The sequence below is a fragment of the Pinus tabuliformis genome, chromosome 3_1 (assembly GCF_031772625.1).
Source record: "Pinus tabuliformis cultivar Carrire ecotype Pingquan chromosome 3_1, CPIR1, whole genome shotgun sequence".
In the NCBI taxonomy this organism is placed as follows: Eukaryota; Viridiplantae; Streptophyta; class Pinopsida; order Pinales; family Pinaceae; genus Pinus; species Pinus tabuliformis.
Genome location: NC_142301.1, coordinates 925,286,284 through 925,310,986, shown reverse-complemented (window position 1 = coordinate 925,310,986; position 24,703 = coordinate 925,286,284). Strand labels below are relative to the sequence as shown.

The window sequence follows — 24,703 nt, the reverse complement described above, 5'->3', positions numbered from 1 at the left end:
AACAAAACCTCGTAAGAAATTTTCTTGAGATCTTGCTTCTTCTACTATGATTTCTAATAATTTGCTACTTCATGATTTGAGCAATCAACTTCATGAAAATGATGCATCTATTTTAGCTTGTAAATTAAAGCTTTCACAAAATTGATATAAAAAATCACTCTACATTTTGTTGATTCTTCTTTCAAACGTACACATTGTTCCCTAGACATTTCAATCATTAATGTCATGGTTGCTCAAATTTATTTTGCTCATCAATAATAACATTCCTAATTAAGGGTACTATTCCTTCTAATAAAGTTCAGTTGGGATTTAGAATGTTTTGATTATAGGTATTTGTGATTCGTTATATAAACTTCCCTTTCATATTTTAATATTAGCCACCCCCAACCCCTTTATAATGATGAATAGAATAGATCCAAAAGGGTTAACTCAATAGGTTATCACCAATTTTTTTAGGCTTTTGGTTAGTTCCATGCTAGCAAATATGCTTGATTCAAGTCCCTTTGGGTTAGGTGCACTAGTCTATGCCGACAAGTTTAGTAGGAATGCCATCCATGAATATGGAAAAGCATCTCTTAGATTTTCCTCCAAGTTTTTCATTTTCCTTGGAAAAAAATAACGATGAATACAATATATAATATAATAATATTATTATATGTATTAAATATTATATTTTCATAAGGGGAGGTAGGTGCAGGGAGGGCAGTGTTTCTCCTAGAAGGAACAATAGAAGGACAACTTGCTTGGAAACTAGAAGTACTGTCCAATAATCTTACAGAGGCGTATACCTTATTACAAGCAATTCTATTAGCTCAATCTTGTCATCTAAGTCAACTCCTCATCCTTGAGACACACTAATTATTTTGAGACATGTATTACAAAATAAAGACCAAAGATCTTAGGCTCATTGCTATCTTGAGTGGAATTTGAGCTTTGGTGGAAAAATTGGAGTGCTAGTTTGATTTGTTCCATGTGAACAGGAAAAACAATATATTAGCTAAATGTAGCAATGAAATAAAGTCAAAAAGGGGTTTATTTAATGATAATCAATGGGATTATATGTTAATCAACCTATTCCATAATCCTATCTTCTCTCCAATTATCATGTCAACATTGAGTTGTGAGGGTACTTCGGCAATTATATCTCCACATGTAGTGGGTAGAAAGGACATAGAGCGACCACTCTTTACATAAATAAAATTTCCCAATTTCTGTTAAAAAAATATTGTATTGTTATAATATACTTCTTAATTGGATGTGATGTGACTTTCAAAGGGACGTTTTGTGGTCATGTTCCATGCCAAAAAGTTTGATTTCAAAGGAATCTTAAGGACCCTCTTCACTGACATGCTACCACACATAATGTCAAATAGTATGCAAACATATTCGGTGATTGTAATACCACTCTATAAGAATGCTGTTGCAATTTTATTATTGTTTTGAACAACCCACAGATCCTCTTAACAGATTTCAATGAATCAACTTCACAATCAATGATACGACCAATATTTTTTGTTAAAATGTAATTAATAATAATCATGTAATAATAGTCATAAATTCATTATTATGTGATTTTTAATGTACAATAATGATAAGTCGTGTCCTTTTCCAAGGGCATGACCTATCACCCACTATGTGTATTTATACATGTCTATTATACTTAGTGAAGAAGGACTCAAATATGTGTTCTTATAATAAATAAATGTTATTTAATAATGAATATTGCATATATTCATGATGTTGCCATTAAGTGAACTATTAGGTCCACTTCAATTGGTATCAAAGCAGTTCTTTTGTTGACCCGTGGTCAAAAGTTATTTTGCTAATAGTAATACCAAACCAATGATCCACCTTTCAAGGATTTACTAGGAAAATAATCACTTTAAGAAATAAATGGTGAAGACTACATATTAAAAAGAAAGAAAGAAAAAAGGGAAGAGGAGAAAAAGAAAAAAAAGTTCTACAAATAATTTCCAGACTTGTGGCCAAAATCTTTGATATATTAAAAAAGGTTTCCAAGTATTTTTAAAGGTGCATGTGAAAAAAGTACAAGTGAAACAAATATTCTATACTCAATAATAAGTAAAGTTAATTGTTGCCAACTAGGTTTATCTCAGGCAGTTAGGAGGAATGATTGTTATCCTCTCCACCCAAGTTCAATGCTCGTAAGTGACATGTTGAGCTCATATCAAGTATATTGCTGTACAGCCTTGAGCTCAAAGCAATATCTTCCCTTGCCTATGGGTTAGAGGATGGGGTGTTTGGTTACATGGCAAAAAATAAAAAAATTTATTAACTGCCATGTAAAAAGGGAAGCTTCCAAGTGTTTTTAAATTGCATGTAAAGAATATAAAGCAAAAAAAGGATTCTATAGTCAGCACAAGTAAAATGAATTCCCATATACATGTAAAGAAAAAAGGTAATTAAAAAGGGAAGGTTTCTAAGTGCTTTTAAATTGCATGTGAAGAAGTATCCACATTTATAATCAAAGCGTTTATTTTTACATGGAGGAATAAAAGCAAAAAAAATAAATATAATCCTATATTTATGTGAAGAAACTTTTGCATGGAGAATAAAAAAGGGAATACAAATCTCTCTTTATGTGGAGGATAAGTTGTATCTCTTTTGTGGAGGAATCTTTGCATGGAGGAATTAAAAAGGAAATACAAACTTCTATTTACATGGAGGATGAGCTTTATTATAAGTATTCATGTAAAAGTGGACACCATGAAAAGGAAAACGGTTCAATTAAAGGGTTGTTAAATTAATCCTTAAGGTTCAATCAAAAGAAAAGTAAAAAGTCTAAGTGAAGAAAGAAACCTAGGGAGAAGGCCGAAAAATAAGGTCAATAATTGTCTTAAATCCAATTCAAATTTTGGTGAAAAATAATATATAAAAAGTTATAATGTGCCAAGTACAATTTAAATTTCAAACTTGAAGACATTATTTAAGTCATATAAGGTGGTATCAATTTGAAGTAGTGCAAAATATTCTCAAAAAGTGAATTTGAATAAAGAAAATGAAAGAAGTCTTTCTGTGTAATCTGTTTATCTGACTTTGGATTATTGAAACTCAAAGGGACTATTCAAGGAAAGGATGTTTTCATTAATATTTATCAACACAATGCGAACAACCATATTGATGTCAACTTGATGAATCAATTGTTAATTCCAAAGTCAAGTATATCCGTAAAGGAAGACATTAATCAGAAGAACGAATTTAAAATTCACGAATTACATCTACCAATTAACAATTACAAATTCGTATCACAATCCAATGTTGCATATTTTATCAGTTTTAATACTATTGAAATAATTCTAAGTTCTAATTGGATGGAAACACCAGTGACTAGTTCTAAATGTGAAAATGAAATTTTATGCAATTACATCTACCGATTAACAATTACAAATTCATATCACAATCCAATGTTGCATATTTTATCAGTTTTAATACTATTGAAATAATTCTAAGTTCTAATTGGATGGAAACACCAGGGACTAGTTCTAAATGTGAAAATGAAATTTATGCAATCTCATACGAGGGAAAGAGGAGAACAATAAGGGATTCCATAGTGGATTCATGCATAAAATATTTGTCTTTAGAAGGTACAGACCATATACAGATTGCTACAATACAATATCATGAGGAATCACAACAAGAAGGTTATGATGATTTAAAAGGGAAATTAGAAATTTGAACAAACTTTTGTTAGTAAAGACAAAAAAAATGTGCACACTTAAATAAAATTGGAGGAGCAAGATATCGAAATTCACAAATTTCAACAACACATAAAAGAGTGGCAACAACAAATTAACAACATAAAAATTGCTCACAAAAGAGAGATTGAAGACATTTCAAAAAACTATTGACCAAAGCTAATGCAATTTCTCATTTGAAAAATCATAATAAAACTATATTGACGAAAATGAAGTTAAAAAATGAAAAGGAGCAACAAAAAGCCTAAAACATGGATAAGGGTACTAGTACCAATGTCGTCAATGTGGAAAAACCTAATGTTGTTATCAATGAAGTTGTATCAGTGGAAAAGCCTCCAAAATTTAAAACTGAAGAGAAAGTGACCAATAGAAGGGTTCAAAACTAAAAATGAAAGTGTCATTGCTAATTAAGTCTTATTAGCGAAAAGTTTCCAGAAGTTAAGTTTGAGAACCAATTCAGTGATAAAGCAACATCCATAGATTTAGTGAAGGTTGACATACCATTGATCACCACTGATGAAGTCATATTTTAGTCAAAGGTTGTTGTCACACCAGTAAATACAAAAATATCAGATACCATCATGACAACTCAACTAAATCACAGCAAGATTAAAACACGGATAAGAAGGATTGACAACAACAAGATAGAAATAGTGATTAAGAAGGATCAACTTATTAGGATATCATATCAACTTCCAAATCACAGAACTCATAGTATGCAAGAATCAACATACCAATATCCCAAGGTACCTACCTAGATTTCATATCTATCGAAGCATCCAATGATCTATGTTGCTTGAATTCAACAACAAGAAGAGAAAATTTAGAATATTTTCATCAAAAAATACCAAAAAGGATCCACCTTGGATGGATTGATCATTTTTCATGGCGACCATATTGTTCAAGACTTTGAAGGTGTCATCACCTTGTGTCCTCAACCTTATCAAGTATGTGAAACATACTAGAAGATGGTTCATTTTTTTCGGAAATTGCTTCCTTCCCATGCTTTGAGGAAAAATCATTTTCAAGGGGGGAGACTAGTAATATATCTAGGTAGATTACAAGGGGTATAATATAGTGATTATTATGTAATTAATAATAATCATGCAATAATATCATAAAACCATTATTATGTAATCTTTAATAAGTAATAATGATAATTCATGTCCTTTGCCAGAAACATGACCTATCACCCACCATGTGTGTTTATACGCGACTATTATACTTAGCAAAGAACGAGTCAAATATATATCCTTATAATAAATAATCGTTATTTAATATGGATTATTTTATGTATTCATGACGTTCTCATGAAGTGAACTTCTAAGTTCAGTTTAAATCTTGTAATATACCTAGGGTATATTACAACTATGGTTATAAAATAGTGATTATTATCAATGTTACCAAACTCAGGCTCAGCAATAAACCAGCGAGGCAAAAGAGTGAAGAGTTTTAATCGGATCGGGAAAAATCAGTGAATTCAATAAATAAAGATATACACATATATTGAATTGAAAAAAAAAAAAAAAAATCATTGATATTCAATAAAGCCATGTCCAAACAATGCATAATATCAATAGATGTCCAAAATATCATGAACGAATAAGTATCTCATTTATGTTATGAGTCCAAACATGATCCAAAGCACTGAGTCCTGACTCCTAACCAGTGACTACGTAGAACCAGAACCATCTGCTTTCTAAAAGTTTATAATATACTGCATACTAATCAGTAAAAAAGCAATAACTGAAATCTATTGATTGTTGTTGAAATGATACGATAATGGTTTGCTGCTGAAATATTTGACAAACCACGCACTTAAGCTAACCCTGGAGCACATTGCACACTATGCCTCTATTACACTAAGCCTCTATTAAGCGGAGTAAACTGAAACTGAAACCATCCCTCTATTACCTTCTCGGCATATGAGTTGTCAGGCATGAGCAGTGAGAAGTGAGTTATGGACCAACGTTTAATTTTTAACTTAACTAAACCATGCGACGAACAATGCGACAACCCTAAAAGTTAAAACCTGTGCTTGTCGAGTTGAGGGCTAGGGCGAAAAATCGCAATTAATCAATGACTCGCAAGTCAAACTCGCGTTGACCACAAATCAAACTCGATCAACGCGAGTTTTACTCACCCAGAGTTGAATCGGATCGTTTGAGGGGAGAGCAAAGTTTGACTCGCGATTAATGTGAGTGATCGGAGATTCATGTTTCACTAATTATTATGTACTAAATAATAATCATGTAATAATAGTCACAAGTGACAAAACCATTATTATTGAATCTTTAATGTGAAATAACAATAAGTCATGTCCTTTTCCAAAGACATGACGTAGTACCCACCACATCTATTTATACACATCTATTGTACTCAGTGAAGAGTGACTCAAATAAAGATTCTTATAACAAATAAATGTTATTTAAAGTGGATTGGTTTATGTGTTCATGATGTTCCCATGAAGCGAACCACTAAGTCCTCATCAACGACTATAAAGTACTAATATCTTGCCAACCTTCAAAGTGTCAACATCTCTATGATCCTAAGATCAGTGTTGATAACATTGCCATTGACAAAAATCGGCAAGGATCCAGAAAACATCTCCTCAGAAAGATTGGCTAAAAAATCGACAAATTGTGAAACACATTAAAAAATACAAAATATATTATTTTTTCAAAATCGAAGAAAAAATAAATAAATAAATAAATCTAAAAGAAAAAGAGAACAAACCGATAGGAAAAAAAAAAAAAACAAAAACAAAAACAAAAAAAATCACTTAAGGAAAAAATCAACAATTTTTTTGGACCGAAAAATCCGCAGTGTTATCAACATTGCCTAAGATACACATAGCTCTAGAGGCCTTGGTCCCCAACAAAATTATTTATTTTGTGTAGTTTTTACAACATCCTTGATACAAAACTTTTGCAATGAGTAGTTATTAGTTGCATGCAATCAAGGATACACTATCCTTGATAATAGTGCAACCCTAAAACATTTTTTCTATTCCCATTGTTTGTCATACCCCTCTATAGGAATGGAGTTGCAATTTTATAATTGTTTCGATCAACCCAAAAATCCTCTTGATGGAATTGAATGAATCAACTTCACAATCAATGGCATGACCAATTTCATTTTGACAATTGTAGATTACTTACATGTCGCCAACATTCAAAGTGTCAACATCTCTATAATTCTAAGAGGCGTGCACCTATGGAGGCCTTCATCCCCAACACAATTATTTATTTTGTGTGGTTTCTACAGTGAGCGCTTTGATGCAACACTTTTGCAGCAAGCAATTATTAGTTGCATGCTCTCAAAGATACAACATCCCTGATATTAGTGCAATCCTTAAACACTATTTCTATTCCCATTATTTGTGCTGAACAGACATACATTTTAGTATTTTTTATCCAATAATTATTTATTATTTGATTGTACTGTTGTGCTAGTAACTCTTGAACTCTTATTGGTAGTTATCTCTTTAATGTGATACACTATTATGGAGTAATATATGAGTTGGAAATGGTTGAAGGAATGAATTATTTGGGAGGGCTATAGGTACGAAACTCTCATTCTTCTTCTTTCGTTCTTTCCTTTTTTCTAATGAAAAGTATGGCTACTAGCTAAGAAAAGTTTTGGGCACCGACTAAGGAGTTCATTGTCACTAGAAAAACAAATTGGCCATAAACCAATAGAGGAAAAACCCTCTCTAACACCGATTATCGATTGTATGAATGGTCTGTTCATTGAGCATATAGAAAAAAGGGCGCAAAGACTCAAAAGTTGTTGGAAATAATACTGAGAGGGGGGGGGGGGGGTGAATCAGTATTATCAACTCAGATACTTTTCAATTTCATACTCAGATTCATATACGCGGCTTCAGTTCAGTATATCAGCGTATATACGCGACTGTGTTAAATGCAACTAGCGTACATGCAGTAATCTTATGAATCAGTTAGCTTATCTTCAGTAAATTCATCAGAACATTATTAACCATAATAACAGTAATCAGGTGCAGTAAAACAGAACAGATCATCACACATAAGAAGCACACATGAACACAAGATATAAGGTGGAAACCCAATGTGGGTGAAAACCACCTGCTGCAATTCGTCTCTTTCTTCCTTTAATAAGAAACTTCTTTTACAATGTACTGGTGCAGTCCTTTACCAGCACACAGGCTTCAACCTGCAGAGGGCTACAACCCTCTCTCGTTTTTCCAGCTACTTCTGGAAGGGAGCTACAACCCCCTTAGCTCTTGTACTAGCTAATATACTAGTACGTAGGTGCTGACCTACAGAAGGCTACAACCTTCTTTTCTTCAGGGACCACGTTTCATTAATTTTCAGACTGGATCCATGAGTACAAAACAATCACTGCTGCAATACAATCATCAACTTATACTTGCATCATAAATCTCCAATACTGAATCACTGAAACCCTGTCATCAAAAACACAGAACACAAACCAAAGCCCAGAACTCTGCAACAACCACTAGAATCAACAGCAACCTGAAACACCAAATCTCATAATGCATACGCTACTTGACTATATCAAAACCGCGTGTGTACGCGCTTTCACCAGAGACAACCCGCGTACAGATCTAAATATAATTACTTATACCTTCGTTGTCAGATCCAACCTTAGCCAAGCGTCACAAACAGATAACCAGCAATACTAGATCTTCCCACTTCGTCAGACATCCATTCCTTACCTCTCTTTTGCCTAATGATCTTCTCCTTATATATGTTAAGCTTCTTTCAATACCACGGTCCAAAACCATAATAAATCAATACCATGGGCCCAATACTTGGGATCAATACTTCTGACGAGACACCATGGTCCAAAACCATAGGTTCAAATACCGAGGACTAACTGCCACGGACCAAGACAAAAGTTTTCCCACATGTATGCACTTTTCCTTGCTTGAAAGTGTGTGTATACGCATACGCGACTTCGGCACGTCCAACCCGCGTGTATACGCTTATTTGTCACAATGAACCTGCGTATATCTCTTTCTTGACCTGTTGTACTAAGATTTGTCCTCTGATTAAGTTGCCATCACCTGTATCAACCTCTGAGTGAGTTGCCATCAAGGACAACACTTGTATCATAATGCCAACAATCTCCCCCTTTGGACTTGATGGCAACCACCACACCAAGTCACTCTCCCCCTTTGACATCAAGGGCAAAGGGTGGACCAAGATATTCTCTTCCTTGGTATACCTTTTGCTGTCCATACTCCCCCTGAGTACATGCTGAAGTTTCTGATTGAGCTCCCCTTTGTATATGCCAAGTTGTATCAATCCATCCATGCTCCCCCTGAGCAGATGCAAGTTCTAAGACCAGCAATTCATTCAAGACCATGACTATCATTCATCATATATGATCTGCACCATAAGCATCAGCATCCAAACCTGCAATACCATTCCTTTGATCAAACAGCAAATTGTATCATTTAGCTTTATCAACAACTTCTAACCATAATGCCAACAATGCATTATTTGAAGTATATGCTCCCCCTGAGCCTGAGCCAACCATGACCGAACCATTTCCTGGGTCTGTTCTGCTGCCCTTTCTTCTGATCTCCATATACGCGACTCTGCAGCCTGTAACTCGCGTATATACGCGACTTATCTTCATTATATCAGCGTATGCAAGATGGAATACTGAATTTCTTCACTTTCAGATTCCCCTGTGTCTGTTATGTCAGCTAACTGAGTTATGTCACACCTTTCTGTCTCTAATTCTGTCTTCTTCAATTCCTGGAACTGTGATGATGTATGGTCCTCTTGTTTTGAATTTTGAAATTTGCTCCTGCATTCCCTTGCTTTATGTCCAAGTTTGTGGCATGTATAACATCTTACATATTTCATGTTCCTTCTATTGCAATCAATTGCTTTGTGTCCATATGCATTGCAGGCAAAGCAATATCCTCTGAAATACCTGGGATGCGATGATCTTTTGTGATGGTCTTGAACCATTCTACTTTTACATCTGGCTGCAACATGTCCAAGATTATGACATACATAACATTCAACATTATTCAGTGGAGGAAATAATCGTCTATCACTTCCATAGTTAGGAGTAAAGGATTTTCCTTGAGGAATTTCTTTCCTTGGTTGTTCCTTGTTGAGCATTTCAGATTTCTCATTAGAGTTTCTTGCCTCACCTTGTGAGCTAGATTCACCTTCAACGGATTCATAAAAACCAAGACCAGTTTTGATAATAGGGGATCTTTGACTACCAAGAATGTCATCCAAAATCTTAGTATTTACCTCAACCTGATGTTGTTCTTCCTTTTCCAAATACTGATTCCTTAGGTCTTCTTCAGCTTTTCTTCCTTCTTCCACTTGTTGCTTTAATTTGATCACTTCATGTTCTTGATCTTCAAGAGCTTCTCTGTTCTACTCTCTTGATTTTCCAAGATCTTCCTTTAGAGAGAGGATCTTTGATTCAAGTCTCTGAATTGTTATGCTCTGACCATTTACTATATCCTGCAATTTCTCCCTTACCCCGGTTACTGTCTCCAATTGTTCATTTAATTTGGTAACTTCCTCAGTTTCTGCATTCTTCTTTTCATATGCCATGAGACTTCTAATGTCTTCACTACCATTGAATGAGTCATTACTTTTAACATGGGTATAATAGCTTCTATTACCTTCTTCAGACATCTTTCCTTTGTTATGAGGGCATCTAGCAGCATAGTGACCAACTCTACCACATGAAAAACATTTGAAAGGTAGCTTACCTTTGAACCGTCCAGTTCCCCGTTCAAGATTCTTGACAAAATTTACCTCATCTTCTTCCTCTGACATGTATCCTGACGCTTCGAATGCGGCTTCTGATGGTCCCTCTTTTCGCATTTCAAAAGCAGTTAAGATTTCGTGAAGCTGTGACATGGTGATTTTCTGCAGATTCTCCTTTTCTTCTATGGCAGACACTTTGGAATCAAATTTAGCAGACAGAGATCTCAAAACCTTTTCAACTAAGACAACTTCCTTAAATTCTTCACCCAGATCCCTCATACAATTTACAATTTCATCCATACGCAGGAAATAATTAGCTATGCTTTCATTACTATGCATCTTAAGATTTTCATACCGGATTCTGAGAGTTTGAAGCTTTGCTCTTTTTACCTGATCATCTCCTTCGTAGCTCAGAATGATTTTGTCCCATATTTCCTTAGCTGATTTGAAATGCATAACCTTCATAAATTCTGATTGTGTCAAACTTCCCAATAAGACAGTAACAGCTTTGGCATTGAGCTCATATTGCTTTCTCTCTGCTGCATCTGTAGGAGTTGCTGATGGGAATTTGTATCCTCCTTCTACGATTCCCCAAACTTCTGCTCCAAGTGATTGTAGATATGCAGTGGTTCTTATCTTCCAGTGGGTAAAATTGTTCCCGTCAAAGATTGGTGGCCTGATGTGTGCCTCTCTTTCTGGATTAGTCATTCTGATGGATCTTTTCCTTCAAGCGATCAAGCTACCTCTGAAGGACCTGCTCTGATACCAATTGTTGGAAATAATACTGAGAGGGGGGGGTGAATCAGTATTATCAACTCAGATACTTTTCAATTTCATACTCAGATTCATATACGCGGCTTCAGTTCAGTATATCAGCGTATATACGCGACTGTGTTAAATGCAACTAGCGTACATGCAGTAATCTTATGAATCAGTTAGCTTATCTTCAGTAAATTCATCAGAACATTATTAACCATAATAACAGTAATCAGGTGCAGTAAAACAGAACAGATCATCACACATAAGAAGCACACATGAACACAAGATATAAGGTGGAAACCCAATGTGGGTGAAAACCACCTGCTGCAATTCGTCTCTTTCTTCCTTTAATAAGAAACTTCTTTTACAATGTACTGGTGCAGTCCTTTACCAGCACGCAGGCTTCAACCTGCAGAGGGCTACAACCCTCTCTCGTTTTTCCAGCTACTTCTGGAAGGGAGCTACAACCCCCTTAGCTCTTGTACTAGCTAATATACTAGTACGTAGGTGCTGACCTATAGAAGGCTACAACCTTCTTTTCTTCAAGGACCACGTTTCATTAATTTTCAGACTGGATCCATGAGTACAAAACAATCACTGCTGCAATACAATCATCAACTTATACTTGCATCATAAATCTCCAATACTGAATCACTGAAACCCTGTCATCAAAAACACAGAACACAAACCAGAGCCCAGAACTCTGCAACAACCACTAGAATCAACAGCAACCTGAAACACCAAATCTCATAATGCATACGCTACTTGACTATATCAAAACTGCGTGTGTACGCGCTTTCACCAGAGACAACCCGCGTACAGATCTAAAGATAATTACTTATACCTTCGCTGTCAGATCCAACCTTAGCCAAGCGTCACAAACAGATAACCAGCAATACTAGATCTTCCCACTTCGTCAGACATCCATTCCTTACCTCTCTTTTGCCTAATGATCTTCTCCTTATATATGTTAGGCTTCTTTCAATACCACGGTCCAAAACCATAATAAATCAATACCATGGGCCCAATACTTGGGATCAATACTTCTGACGAGACACCATGGTCCAAAACCATAGGTTCAAATACCGAGGACTAACTACCACGGACCAAGACATAAGTTTTCCCACATGTACGCACTTTTCCTTGCGTGAAAGTGCGTGTATACGCATACGCGACTTCGGCACGTCCAACCCGCGTGTATACGCTTATTTGTCACAATGAACCTGCGTATATCTCTTTCTTGACCTGCTGTACTAAGATCTGTCCTCTGATTAAGTTGCCATCACCTGTATCAACCTCTGAGTGAGTTGCCATCAAGGACAACACTTGTATCATAATGCCAACAAAAGTATTATGTCCAAAGATAAAATAATAATCAATATATGACTAATATGAATGTGTTACAACAATTGAATAATGTGATCTCTTTGTATAATGCCAAAGAGGTGGAACGCGACGAATGATCATGACCTTGAGGGTTTTAATTCTATATTATAAAATTAGGTTTTGTTTATATTAAATATTTTATATTAGGCATATTATATACTTCATATTTTATCTATTTTAATTTTTTATGAACTTTGGGAAATTGATATTTACTAAATTCTTCCATTTATGAATTAAGAAACTTATCTTGAGTTGAACTTCCCACAATTTGCCCAGCACCAACCTACTTTGAGGCCTTGCTTAGATTTGCGCAGAATAGTACCTCAAATTCTCCTTCTCTTCATTGCGCCTCCCATCATCTCTCAAATCCTATTTCTCCCCGAGATATTTCCTCCATCGCTTTCATACCATGACCATGTTTGAGAGAATTGTTCTTCGATGATTTTATTTCATTATGTAATATCATAATACATTGGGGAGAGAGACATCCAATTTGTAAATTTTTTATTAATGATATAAGTTGGATTAAGACCTTATCATAGCTTTATTACATAAAGAAAAATTATGAAAGAATACATTAATAAAGCGCCTAAGCATTGAGATATGACCATTATAAATGTTTATTCTCACAAATTTTAGTTGAAATGATATCTCCTTTTTCGCAACAATACCTACATTTCATAAGCTCTGTATGGCCTATTCTAGGGTGGCAACCAAGTGATGCATTGAGAAATAAAAACATGTTGAAAGTAGGTGTTTATGTGTCACAAGGAGTAAACAACCCATGCTTAGATCTCGGGCCTTGTTAATGTAAGCATGCATACCTTATGCATGTAATATTATATGAATACATGCTTTTTTTTTGGGTGGGGAAGGAGGGAGTTGCATAGGGAATTGCATGGATAATGATAGGGAAGAGCTATGACGTAATAATTGACAACAACACTAACCATAGGAGTGATGCCTATTATAGAAGGTTTCAAATGTTCATACTCTCTTCCGTGATGGTGTGGGTTGAAGGAATCCAAATTCAAAGATTAATGGTTGCATAGCTCTACTACTTGAGTAGGTTGCACACATGCTAACCTTCTTTATGATGGGTTTCTCTTTGTTGTGTATCTTTTCTGTTTGGGTTTCTCTTTGTTTTGTATCTTCGTTGTTTGGAAGCTAATCTCTCATAACTTTATTTTAAATCATGGGATTTTCCATCTTTGACAAATTAACATCTCAAAATGTTGACACCCTATTACCCCTCATATTGATATGAGAGGTAAACATGGTCTTATACAGGTTGGTGTGATATTCTATCCTTCCAAAGGTTAGGATATTGGTGGAGGTTGGTTTAGTGGTGCATCTTTTTCTTCATCATGGTGATCACATGGTCACATCATAGTCATTCTTACTTTATGTTCCATGGTGACATCATGAGTATCCTCCAATGTGGTCATGTACCTAGTGTCATTTATGCTCCATGTCATTTCCATAATTCCACCTAGGCAATTTGTTTCTTGCAAGAGCATTATCACTTTTTCCTAGGTGAAATATACTTCAAAGTTCATACATATATTTTCACCACAATTCACCATTGTGTATCAGATCACATTCTTACCTTTTTCCTAGTTAAAAGTCACTTTTACACCTACATTTCACTTCACCCCATCTCCTAAAAGGCACATTGTACAGTTTGCCTATAATTCCCTAAGTTCTAAGTTATATTAACCCTAAAATTCTCATTTTCCCACTTTTTCCAATGTGAACACACCTAACCAATTCAAGATACTTTATTTAACTCCTAAACCTTAGGTTGAGTGACCAAGTATCGACCTACTAGCACTTCATTATTCTAATTCTTTATTGAAGATTTTTCTCTAAGTTTCACTTGCTAATTTGTCACTAGGAACTGTAACTAAGTCCAAGGAGTACACATGAGACTAGGCATCCACCCTTTGGCACATGTGTTGAGGTAATACACACAAAACAATACTAGTTCACCCTCACCTTAACCTAGCGTTATTCACACATGCTAAATCATTCATGCTTCGTCCTTATCCTTTAGAATGAGATTTAAGAAGTTAATTGAGCCTTGAGTTGACTAGGAGACTAGGCACAAACCCTTTGGCACATGTGTTGAGGTAATACATGTCGCAAAACAAAACTAGTTCACCCTCACCTTCACCTAGCCTTATTCACACGTCCAAGAGTTGACTAGGGCAGCTAATTAGTCATGCACCCTTGGGTTTGACACTCCATCTCACCCATCCACCGCATTATCTACCTTATTCACTATGCTACTTCCTTGGGTTGTGCACTTCACTATGAGGACATATCCACTTCTTGCATAACCTTATTCGCACCTTGCACATTTGTGAAGTGACTAGTGATATGTTGACTTCGTCAAAGGGTGCCTATTTGCACACATTCTGAGGAGATCTCATGGATTTGATGGAGATCCATTTGCACAAGTGTCAGGATTGCACCTTCTAGGGTGAGAACTTTTGGGTGGACACAAATGCATATTTTTCAAAAACGCACTCCTCTCTCCTCAAGGGCACATGCATGGATGAATAATTTATTGTAATGGAGGTCGTTTGGTGGACAAAGGCACTTCTTCCTAGGGCACACTTGTTCAAGGATCGCTTCATGATTATTTTATTCAATGTTGTCCACAAAGGCACAAGAACCAAGGGTGCACAAGCTAAGGAGGTTATTTTATTATTATATCCTAGTTAAAGTGTGGACAAACCTCAAAGACCAAGGGCACACTAGTTCATGGAGGCATTTTGTAATATTTCTTGGTCTAGAGACCTTTATAAGAAGCACTCAAGCATTAGACTTGGCACTCGCATACATTTCTAGAAGGGCGCCCTCATAAATGAAGGTATAAACTTAGTAAATACTAATATATTTTGGAATTTTCCCAACTCATTTGACCAAGCAATTTGGAAGTGGTTACTTCTAGACAAGCACCCTTATCATGAGGGTTGTACATTTGGCATCCATGCACACATCTAAGAGAGTGCACACATCTTGGAGAGTGCCCTACTTTCTTGACTAAGTATTTTATTAATATTGTGGAGAAAGTTACTTCTTGGAGAGCGTTTTGCACTAGAGGAGGACAAATGGTACTCAAATTTTGCCTTTTCGTGAAGATGGACAATAGAAGAAGGTGGCATGTAGTACTACAATCATCTAGAACATTGTATCCAAGCATTTTCTATGGGATATTTACCTAATTCACCCTCTTCTATAGTTGTTCCAAACATTTTAATATTTTCTCAGGAGCATGCAACCAAGCTCCTTCTAATGTTAGGAGCATGCAGCCACACTCCTTCTAATGTTAGGCGCATGCACCCAAGCTCCTTCGAATGTTAGGAGTGCGCAGTCAGCTCCTCAAAGGTTCTAGAAAACTCCAACAGTGAACCATTTCCTAATTTGCCCACCTTACCATCGGCCATCAGACTCAGAAGACCTTGATGTTATTGCCCCCATCATCTGATCTCCCTCTCTCACTCTCACTCTCTGTTGTTTTGGGTTGTCCACTTTTACAATCTTGGAGAAACTCAATTCGCATGTTTTATATCATCATACCTTCATCATGATTTTATACATATATGTAGGTTTCATTCTTTGTATTATTTTTGGCATTTTCTAGGAGTTGGACTGGCACTCCCACATTGTAGTTGTACTCTTCGATCCCATTAACCTACATTTGTGTTCATTTGTTGGATATTAATAAAATTATTTTATCTTATCTTATATTATCTTAGGAAAATAATATTTTATTGTAAATGAGAGTTGAGCTAAAACCTATATAAAGGTTTGCTCTCTCCATTTCGTATTTGAGAATTTCTTGAGTGGAAGAAGTTGTGAGCAAGCTAGCTCCCAATATTAGAATCGGGTATCTTTTCTTGTATGTTATAGTTATTATATTTGTACAATCTTTAATGTGTGACTATTTGTTCTAGGCACACCTTCAGTACACTTGTGATTACATGTTGAGAGTGTCAAAGCTAAATCCAAGAGCACTTTGTCTTGAAGAGGAAGCTATATGTATCCATTGTGGGCAAAAGTGTGTGCCTTGTCTTTGAGAAAAGCTATTTTAAGCACTACACCTCCTATGGTGACTAAATGCTTAACAAACTCCTATGTTTGGTTTGGTTGAGGAGAACCTATTATGAGTCCCTTCGCTTCTTTTCCTGTAGTCTCTTGTTTACTGAGTTAAGCATTAATAAAAAATGTAATCTTGTTAATTTGTAGCACCTAACCCCTCTTTTTTAGAACACACTCTTAGATTGCACCCATAAATCCATAACCCAAGACATAAGGCATTGAATCCCTTTCATCCATCATCCCCAACATTTTAAACTCTCCCATTTTCATTTGTTGCATTAGTTGCTAAGCTCCCTTTAATCCCACTCCATAGCACCCAAAGTGAGCCTAGAAACCATAGCAAAGTCCCCCTTGACTTAGGCACCCTTTGTCTAAAGTGTAAAGTTGGTTGGTGAGATGACAATGGCCAACCTCCTAGTTTCACAAGTCTTCACCTAGGTGTTGGACTTTACATCTTTGGATATAAGATTGTGTAATAACACACCTCAACAGTGTTATTTGAACAACATTAACCGAAATTCAATTTCATAAAATCATATGTACTAACATCATACTCAAAATCCAATCCAATTTATAGGCAGCATCTATAAACACAGTTTCAGTAAATCAAATCAGTTTAAGTTTTGAATGTACGTGCTTGGTTAAACTACGTACTTAAATCTACGACATTTAGAACTAGATTAATGAAAAGCATTGTTTCCTCATTTCCATAGCTGTTTGTGCAAAGCATCTGACTTTATCACTGTCATCAAGGAACACGACAAAAACAAAGCCTGAGAAAGTAGTGGTTCTATAACAAATGAAATGTGACTGCTCCCAATACCTTCCTCAATAACACTCTTCTGATTACATATTACACACATTATATGCATGAATATGGTATTGTAAACAATGAGAATGGGTTTTATATAGCCTATAAAAGGCCACCATAGGTGTAAAGTTATCACTATTTAAGAGACATTTGTTTGTCTTAATCAAGTGCATTAAGGCTAAATGTAACAACACTATTAAGGAGTTTCAAAGTTATAACTCTTTAAGAGACATTTGTTTGGCTTACTCAAGTGTATTAAGGTTAAATGTAACAAAACTGTTCAGAAGTATTAAAAAATATTTGAGAAGCTAATCCCCAGCGGAAGACCATTTAGGCCTACCTAAGCATTATTAACCCCTCAATGTTACTCGCATCCTCTTATTAATATATAATGCTCAATAAATTAATTTTACATAGTATTTTATTCTTACACATTTCATGTCCAACGAGTAGACTTCAATAATAGGGTTCAAAGGGTTCAAAGGCTAAAATTATTTTCACGACCTTCACTTATCGGTGTTTAAAAACATAACAGACATAATAAATTTAAGGCAGACTACAGATTCAGAAAATTGAAAATTGCAGAGAGTTTTTAAACACACTAGATTCAGAAAATGACAAAGGAGAGGTTCAGAAAATGACAAACAAGAGGTGTATATTGATATTCATTGATAAGAAACTCATAACCAAAAGTCTCCCGATCCAACCAATTATGTCTTTATTACATGATTCTTGTTGGCTTCATTGATTAATGATGAATGTCTCGTTATGAAATGTATGATAAAGTACAACTTATAACATGACCATTAAATTGGCCTACCTTCTATTCCCTCCCTCAATGGTCATATTGGATACAAGGGTTTGTCCCAGAAAACTACAAACATATGACAATCAAGAGCACTAGAAAAAGATATCTGCAGTATGCTCCTCGGACCTCGGATGCGAAATACTGCAGCTTGAACTCATCAATTCCAATCAGGTTTGAATGTAGTGACGATGAATGTACCCGTGGAAGAAAGTCTTCATTTTGCTGCCCGTAATCTCACATTCCAATGTCCTTTGTACACACCACATGTTTCTCTAGACTGTACTCCAAATAACAGTTTTTGATGTTGTTATCAAGTGAGAAATAAAACTGATTGCATGAGATGCAAGTGACTCACCTGAGATATATAGTTTTAAGTCACTATTGGCAGATACTTTCAGCCCAACTACCACAGATGTAGAATCTGTTTTATACCCCATCGTGTGAAATCATCTACCGCAAGATGGACAACAATGTACGTCAATTTTCATAATCCAAAACCTTTAAGGCCTGCGGCCTGCCTTAACCCGTAAAGTGACATTCACAAGATGTTTTTTACCTAAAACCTGATGTCAGTCGTCATGTTCTAGGCGTTTGGGGTCTGCCTTACGGTCTAAGGAGCAATATCCACAAGAGCATTTTTTAACAACAGCCTGCAAACCTTGTGATGATTCATACAACCTTCCTTTCTCATGTCACTAATAAGGAAACCACTCTGCCCTTTCATTTTGCAAATCCTCCAACAAATTATATTGCCAAGGCTTGAACCAGCCTGAAAGTGACCAGCTTTGTGTAGGAAAACTCTTCCCATTCCATTATTCGTCATGAGTGCACTCTCCCTCTCATATTTGTTGTTCTCCTTTTTATCAAGCCGGGGTATAATGCAGAGTTGCAGAAAGAGAACCAAATTGACTAAATTATTCAATATAAAAATAGGATGCAAAACTCGTACGACAGACAATCACCCATAGGACCAACTAGCATTGAACCAGGGACCATAAAGGGGGGTACCCGGCTGCCAGATCCACGAGTCACTCTGACTAAGCAAGGATATTGGTTTTTAGTTGATAAAACCCACAATTCAAATATAAGCCCTGCACCTTAGCAGATGCTTAAGGTTTAGTAAGGGTTAAGAATGAGAACGGAGCCCTTACAATCTTATATTTAACTTGAGCGGAGAAATTTCTGAACATATCCAATGACAATGAAAGGACGGATGAATTCCAACAAGCAGCCGAAAACACAAATGCTAAAAAAATTAAAGACAGAACTTCAGACTGTACAGTAAAAGTCCTCGAAACCCTTGAAAGAAAAAACAACATGACACAAGAAAGGGAAATCTAAACTAACCTTGCCAGGGCCTATCACAGATGAAATTAATCCATGTAAATCCGGCATACTGCTTACGCCGCTTTACCCTCCCGCTTCTGCGCTGCTGGCAGCACTTTGGCACTGCAAGTTGCTGTAAATTTGAGCAGCGCGGCATTGTTTTCTGTCACAATTAACTAAGTAAGCAATGAAACTATTACTGAAACAATACATAAAATTCTGTGAAGGCTCGATTTCGCAAATAAAAATTCTAATATTGTGATAACAATGTAGGGCAAATACGGATATATTGATGACAAAATAAGAAAAATAAAATTGGTTAAATGTTACAGGGCTTTCCTTTATATATCCTTACCTTCAAACAAAATTTCACGGGGGATCTCCGAGCATTTAATGCATCTTCACTCCGCTGAATAACAATAGTGTTAAGCAGCAGCCATGAATATGCAGAGCATGGAAAAATATAATGCACATAATGGTGCCATTTATACATTAGTTCGGCCAAAATACAAGCTCTCCTCCTCGTCCCACCAGTTGCTGGCAGGGCATCCTTGTAGAGAACCCATTTCGACATACGTGGCGGCTTACGTGGCATCGTGTAAGATGCTTCATCGGAAAAAGATGTTCATAAATAGACAAGGTTAGGATAAAATCTTTGACCATCTCTTCGTTCCACATCCTTAAACTTACAATAAAGTCTAGTTAGCAATGTCTCTTCATTTTTTTATGTCTGTTTTATCTTGGAGTTAGTTATTAATTTTCCCCACAAAGAAACTATATTTGTTTTAAGTCTATTCTTATCCTTAAGTAGTAAAAGACTTAAAAGTATTAATTCTAAATTTTCTATTTATTTGATATAAATTTAAAAATTCAAAATTTAATTCAAAATTTAATATGTTTTTATGATTTATTATATTTATAGTAGTTTTATTTATATGTATATTTCAAATAATATATATAGATATATTTTTATTTCCATTTATATTTATATTAATAAATAAAGTTATTATATTTATTATAAATATTATTTTAAAACGACATGTAAATTTATTTATATGAGAAACGTAATAATATTTATATTATTTTATATATTATAGATGTATTTTATTAATTTTGATATAATAAGTTATGAATTGTAAAGTTTATTGTATTTTAGATTAATCTTATATAGAATTTGAGATTCAATAAGTTTATAAAGAAAAGAATTGCATTTAAAAAAACTTAAATTAGAAAGTTGACTAAATAGGTCTATATTGATTCAATCATTTTTTGAAAGGCATGGAACTAAACCTTATTATTAAATGTGAAATGTATAGTCTAGTGGTTAATGTCAACACAATGCATCAAATGGCAATTTGGCATTGAGTTACGAATGTACTAAGATTTTGATTATATAGTTAATTGTTGGGACTGAATCACATTGCATCATAGTTTGGTTGCACTTAACTTTGTCATGTTTTTGGTTCAAATGTATGTAGCATAATTTAGTGCTAAAAAAATTGTATAATTTTAGAAACCAAGGAACAAGGAAAAGAATTGTTTGTAATCCCTTAGGTTCAATTACTTATATCATGTTTTTTAATTGTAAAAGCTATGTTAAATGCATCGTAGTTGGTTTCATTAGGGAGATAGTTGTGTTGTAATCCTCACATTGTTCATAACATTGTGTGTAGAGTTACTTAAATATTAGAGTTGTGGTATACCTTAATTGATGAGAAATTAGAGTTGTGGTATACCTTAATTGATCCAAATTAGATTGAGAATGAAATGAAAGAACACATCATATTGCAAGGAAACTACAAGATAGAATATTGAAAGTGAAGTATTATAGTGAAAATCAAACTTTATATATAATCTATGGTGAAAATCACTACCATGTACATAGCAATACATGGTGGCTACAATGGTGGTAACTTATCTTTGAGAAGAGATGTGACAACTAAGATCAACTATACTTATTGGCAAAAAGCCATAACAAGCTTGAGTTTGAAACTATATGTTCTAATCATATCAAAATATCCTAATGTGGAAGAATCATAATCTTGGCATGAAATTAGATTTGAGTAGGGATGTTGAGGTGGATGAAACTAGGTTATCTAATAAAAGGGGGAGTCTTGACAATGTCATAACCTTTGCCCAATGCTCCATTTTTGTTATCCTTAGCTTATTATATATAGGTTTAGCGCTTTGAGAAAGTCCTTAATTGTTGGGTGTAACACCTTAGGAAAACACATGGGAAGACCCCAAAAATGTGTCAAAAATTCATGACTCAAAACTATCAATATCATTGTTGTTTCTATGATGGCCTTGTATAGCCACCTAGATCATTCATTTCCCCTTTAGTAGCAATGGTATGCATTGCATCAAGTTCATGTATGAAATGGGATAACTTATATTAGATCCAATCCTTAGTAAACCACTTATCCTGGTGATCCTAAATGGATCATCACATTATTTGTCATCTGTTTTCGTACTCTCTAGGTGGAAAATTTGGATTTGTTGACTTGTAGGGCCCATTTTAAAGGTGGATCTTACCTTGGAAATTTGGGTTCGAAAACCTTTTAAAGCCCATTTGAGGCTTTAAATGGCCATTTCATTTTATGTACAAAAACCTAATGGTGCCTCAATCCACCATTAGCTTTTTAGCCATTTTAAATAGCATTAAATCTTTCATTTTTTTTATGTTTGTTTTATCTTGAAGTTAGTTATTAATTTTCAGTGATATTTGAATTTGTTGACTTGAAGGACCAATTTTAAAGGTGGATCTTGCCTTGGATATTTGGGTTCCAAAACCTTTCAAAGCTCATATGAGGCTTTCAATATCCATTTCATTTTTATTTTAAGTAAAAAACTTAATGGTGCTTCAATCCACCATTAGATTTTTAGCCATTTTAAATAGCACTAAAACTTTCATTTTTTAATGTTTGTTTTATCTTGGAATTAATTATTAATTTTCGAAAAAACAAAAAAAACAAACAAACTATAACTATATTTATGTTAAGTTCGTGTCTATTATTATCTTTACTTCAAGTACTAAAAGTATTAATAGTAAATTTCCTAGTATTTGATATAAATTTAAAAATTAATATTTTAATTTAAAATCTAATAATTAATATATATATATATATATATATATAATTTTTCCACACAAATAATTTTATTTCAATTTATATTTATATTTAGATTAATAAATAAAATTATTATATGTATTATTATTTTTAAATGACATGTAAACTTATTTGTATGACAAATGTAACAATATCTATATCATACTATATTATTGATGCATTTCATTAACCTTGATAGAATAGCTTATGAATTGTAAAGTTTATTGCATTTCATGTTAACCCAAATGGAATTTGAGATTCACTAAGTTTATAAATAAAAGAATTGCATTTAGACAAAAGTAGATTAGAGAATTGACTAAATGGGTCTATGATGATTTAATCATTCTTCGAGAGACATGGAACTAAACATTATTATCAAATGTGAAATGTATAGTTTAGTGGTTAATGTTGACATGATGCATCAAATGGCAACTTGGCATTAAGTTACTATTGTACTAAGATTTCGATTATGTAGTTCATTGTTGGGACTCAATCACACTTCATCATAATTTGGTTGCATTTATCTTTGTCGTGCTTTTGGTTCAAATGTATGCAGCATAATTTAGTGCTAAAAATTTGTAAATTTTAGAAACCAAGGAACAAGGAAAAGAATGGTTTGGATTCCCTTGGGTTCAATTATTTATATCATGTTTTTTTATTGTAAAAGTTATGTTAAATGGATCATAGTTGGTTTTATTAGGGAGATAATTGTGTTGTAATTCTCACATTGTTCATAACACAATGTGTAAAATTATTTAGATATTAGAATTGGGGTATACATTAATTGATGAGAAACTAGAGTTGTGGTATACCTTAATTGATCCAAATTAGATTGAAAATAAAATGAAAGAATGCATAATATTGCAGGGAAACTACAAAATAGAATATTGAAAGTGAAGTATTATAGTGAAAACCAAACTCTATTTATAATCAATGGTGATAATCACTACCATGTACATAACAATACATGGTGGCTACAATGGTGGTAACTTATCTTTAAGAAGGGATGTGACAACTAACATCAACTATGCTATTGGCAAAAGGCCATAACAAGCTTGAGTTTGAAACTATATGTTTTAATCATATCAAAATACCTTAACATGGAAGAATCATAATCTTGGCATGAAATTAGGTTTGAGTAGGGATGTTGAGTTGGATAAAACAAGGCTATCCAATAAAAGGGGGAGTCTTGTCAATGTCATAATCTTTCCCTAATGTTCTATTTTTTGCCATCCTTAGCTTATTATAAATCAATTTAGCACTTTGAGCAAGTCCTCAATTGTTGGGTGTACATTACTAGGAAAACACAAGGGAAGGCCCTAAAAATGTGTCAAAAAATCATGACTCAAATCTACCAATATCAATGTTGTTTCTAAGATGACCTTGTATAACCACCTAGATAATTCCTTTCCCCTTCAGTAGCAATGGTATGCATTGCATCAAGTTCATGTATGAAATGGGATAACTTATATTGGACCCAATCCTTGGCGAATTGGTTACCCTGGTGATCCTAAATGGACCATCACATTATTTTTCATATGTTTTGGTACTCTCTAGGTGGAAAATTTGGATTTGTTGACTTGTAGGACCCATTTTAAAGGTGGACCTTGCCTTGAATATTTGGGTTCAAAAAATTTCAAAGCCCATTTGAGGCCTTAAATAGCCAATTTTGGGTCAAAATCCTGTAGGCATAGGTCCCAGCTCTCATTGTTGTTCTACACTTTGAGAGTTTTCCAACAATGTGAAAATCACCTCAATCAGAGTTCATGTACATACATTATACCTCTCACAATTTGACCTCTCTTTTTAACCACCAAGGCATCTAGTGGATGCCACATCAACTTTCATCACTCACACATGTGGAGCTATTCACATGTGGACTTTCAAGATTATTCTAGATGGTCCAAACCCATAATAATAATTAA

General features: G+C 34.6%; 1 protein-coding gene across 2 annotated transcripts in view; it reads right to left on the bottom strand.

Annotated features, from left to right (window-relative positions):
* LOC149190770 (uncharacterized) overlaps positions 1 to 20,281 on the bottom strand; it is a 166,032-nt gene extending 145,751 nt beyond the window's left edge. Inside the window, exons 1-2 of one of the 2 annotated variants that reach the window (XM_089412265.1) lie at positions 20,027 to 20,281; positions 19,693 to 19,834 (exon numbers count right to left, since the gene is read on the bottom strand). In XM_089412265.1, the coding sequence (XP_089268391.1) occupies positions 19,693 to 19,834; positions 20,027 to 20,266 (382 nt within the window). In that variant the 5' untranslated portion in view covers positions 20,267 to 20,281. Of the gene's footprint in view, positions 1 to 19,692; positions 19,848 to 20,026 lie in introns of both variants that reach the window. The other variant, XM_089412266.1, reaches the window with a different exon arrangement.
* Positions 20,282 to 24,703: the final 4,422 nt, after the last annotated feature.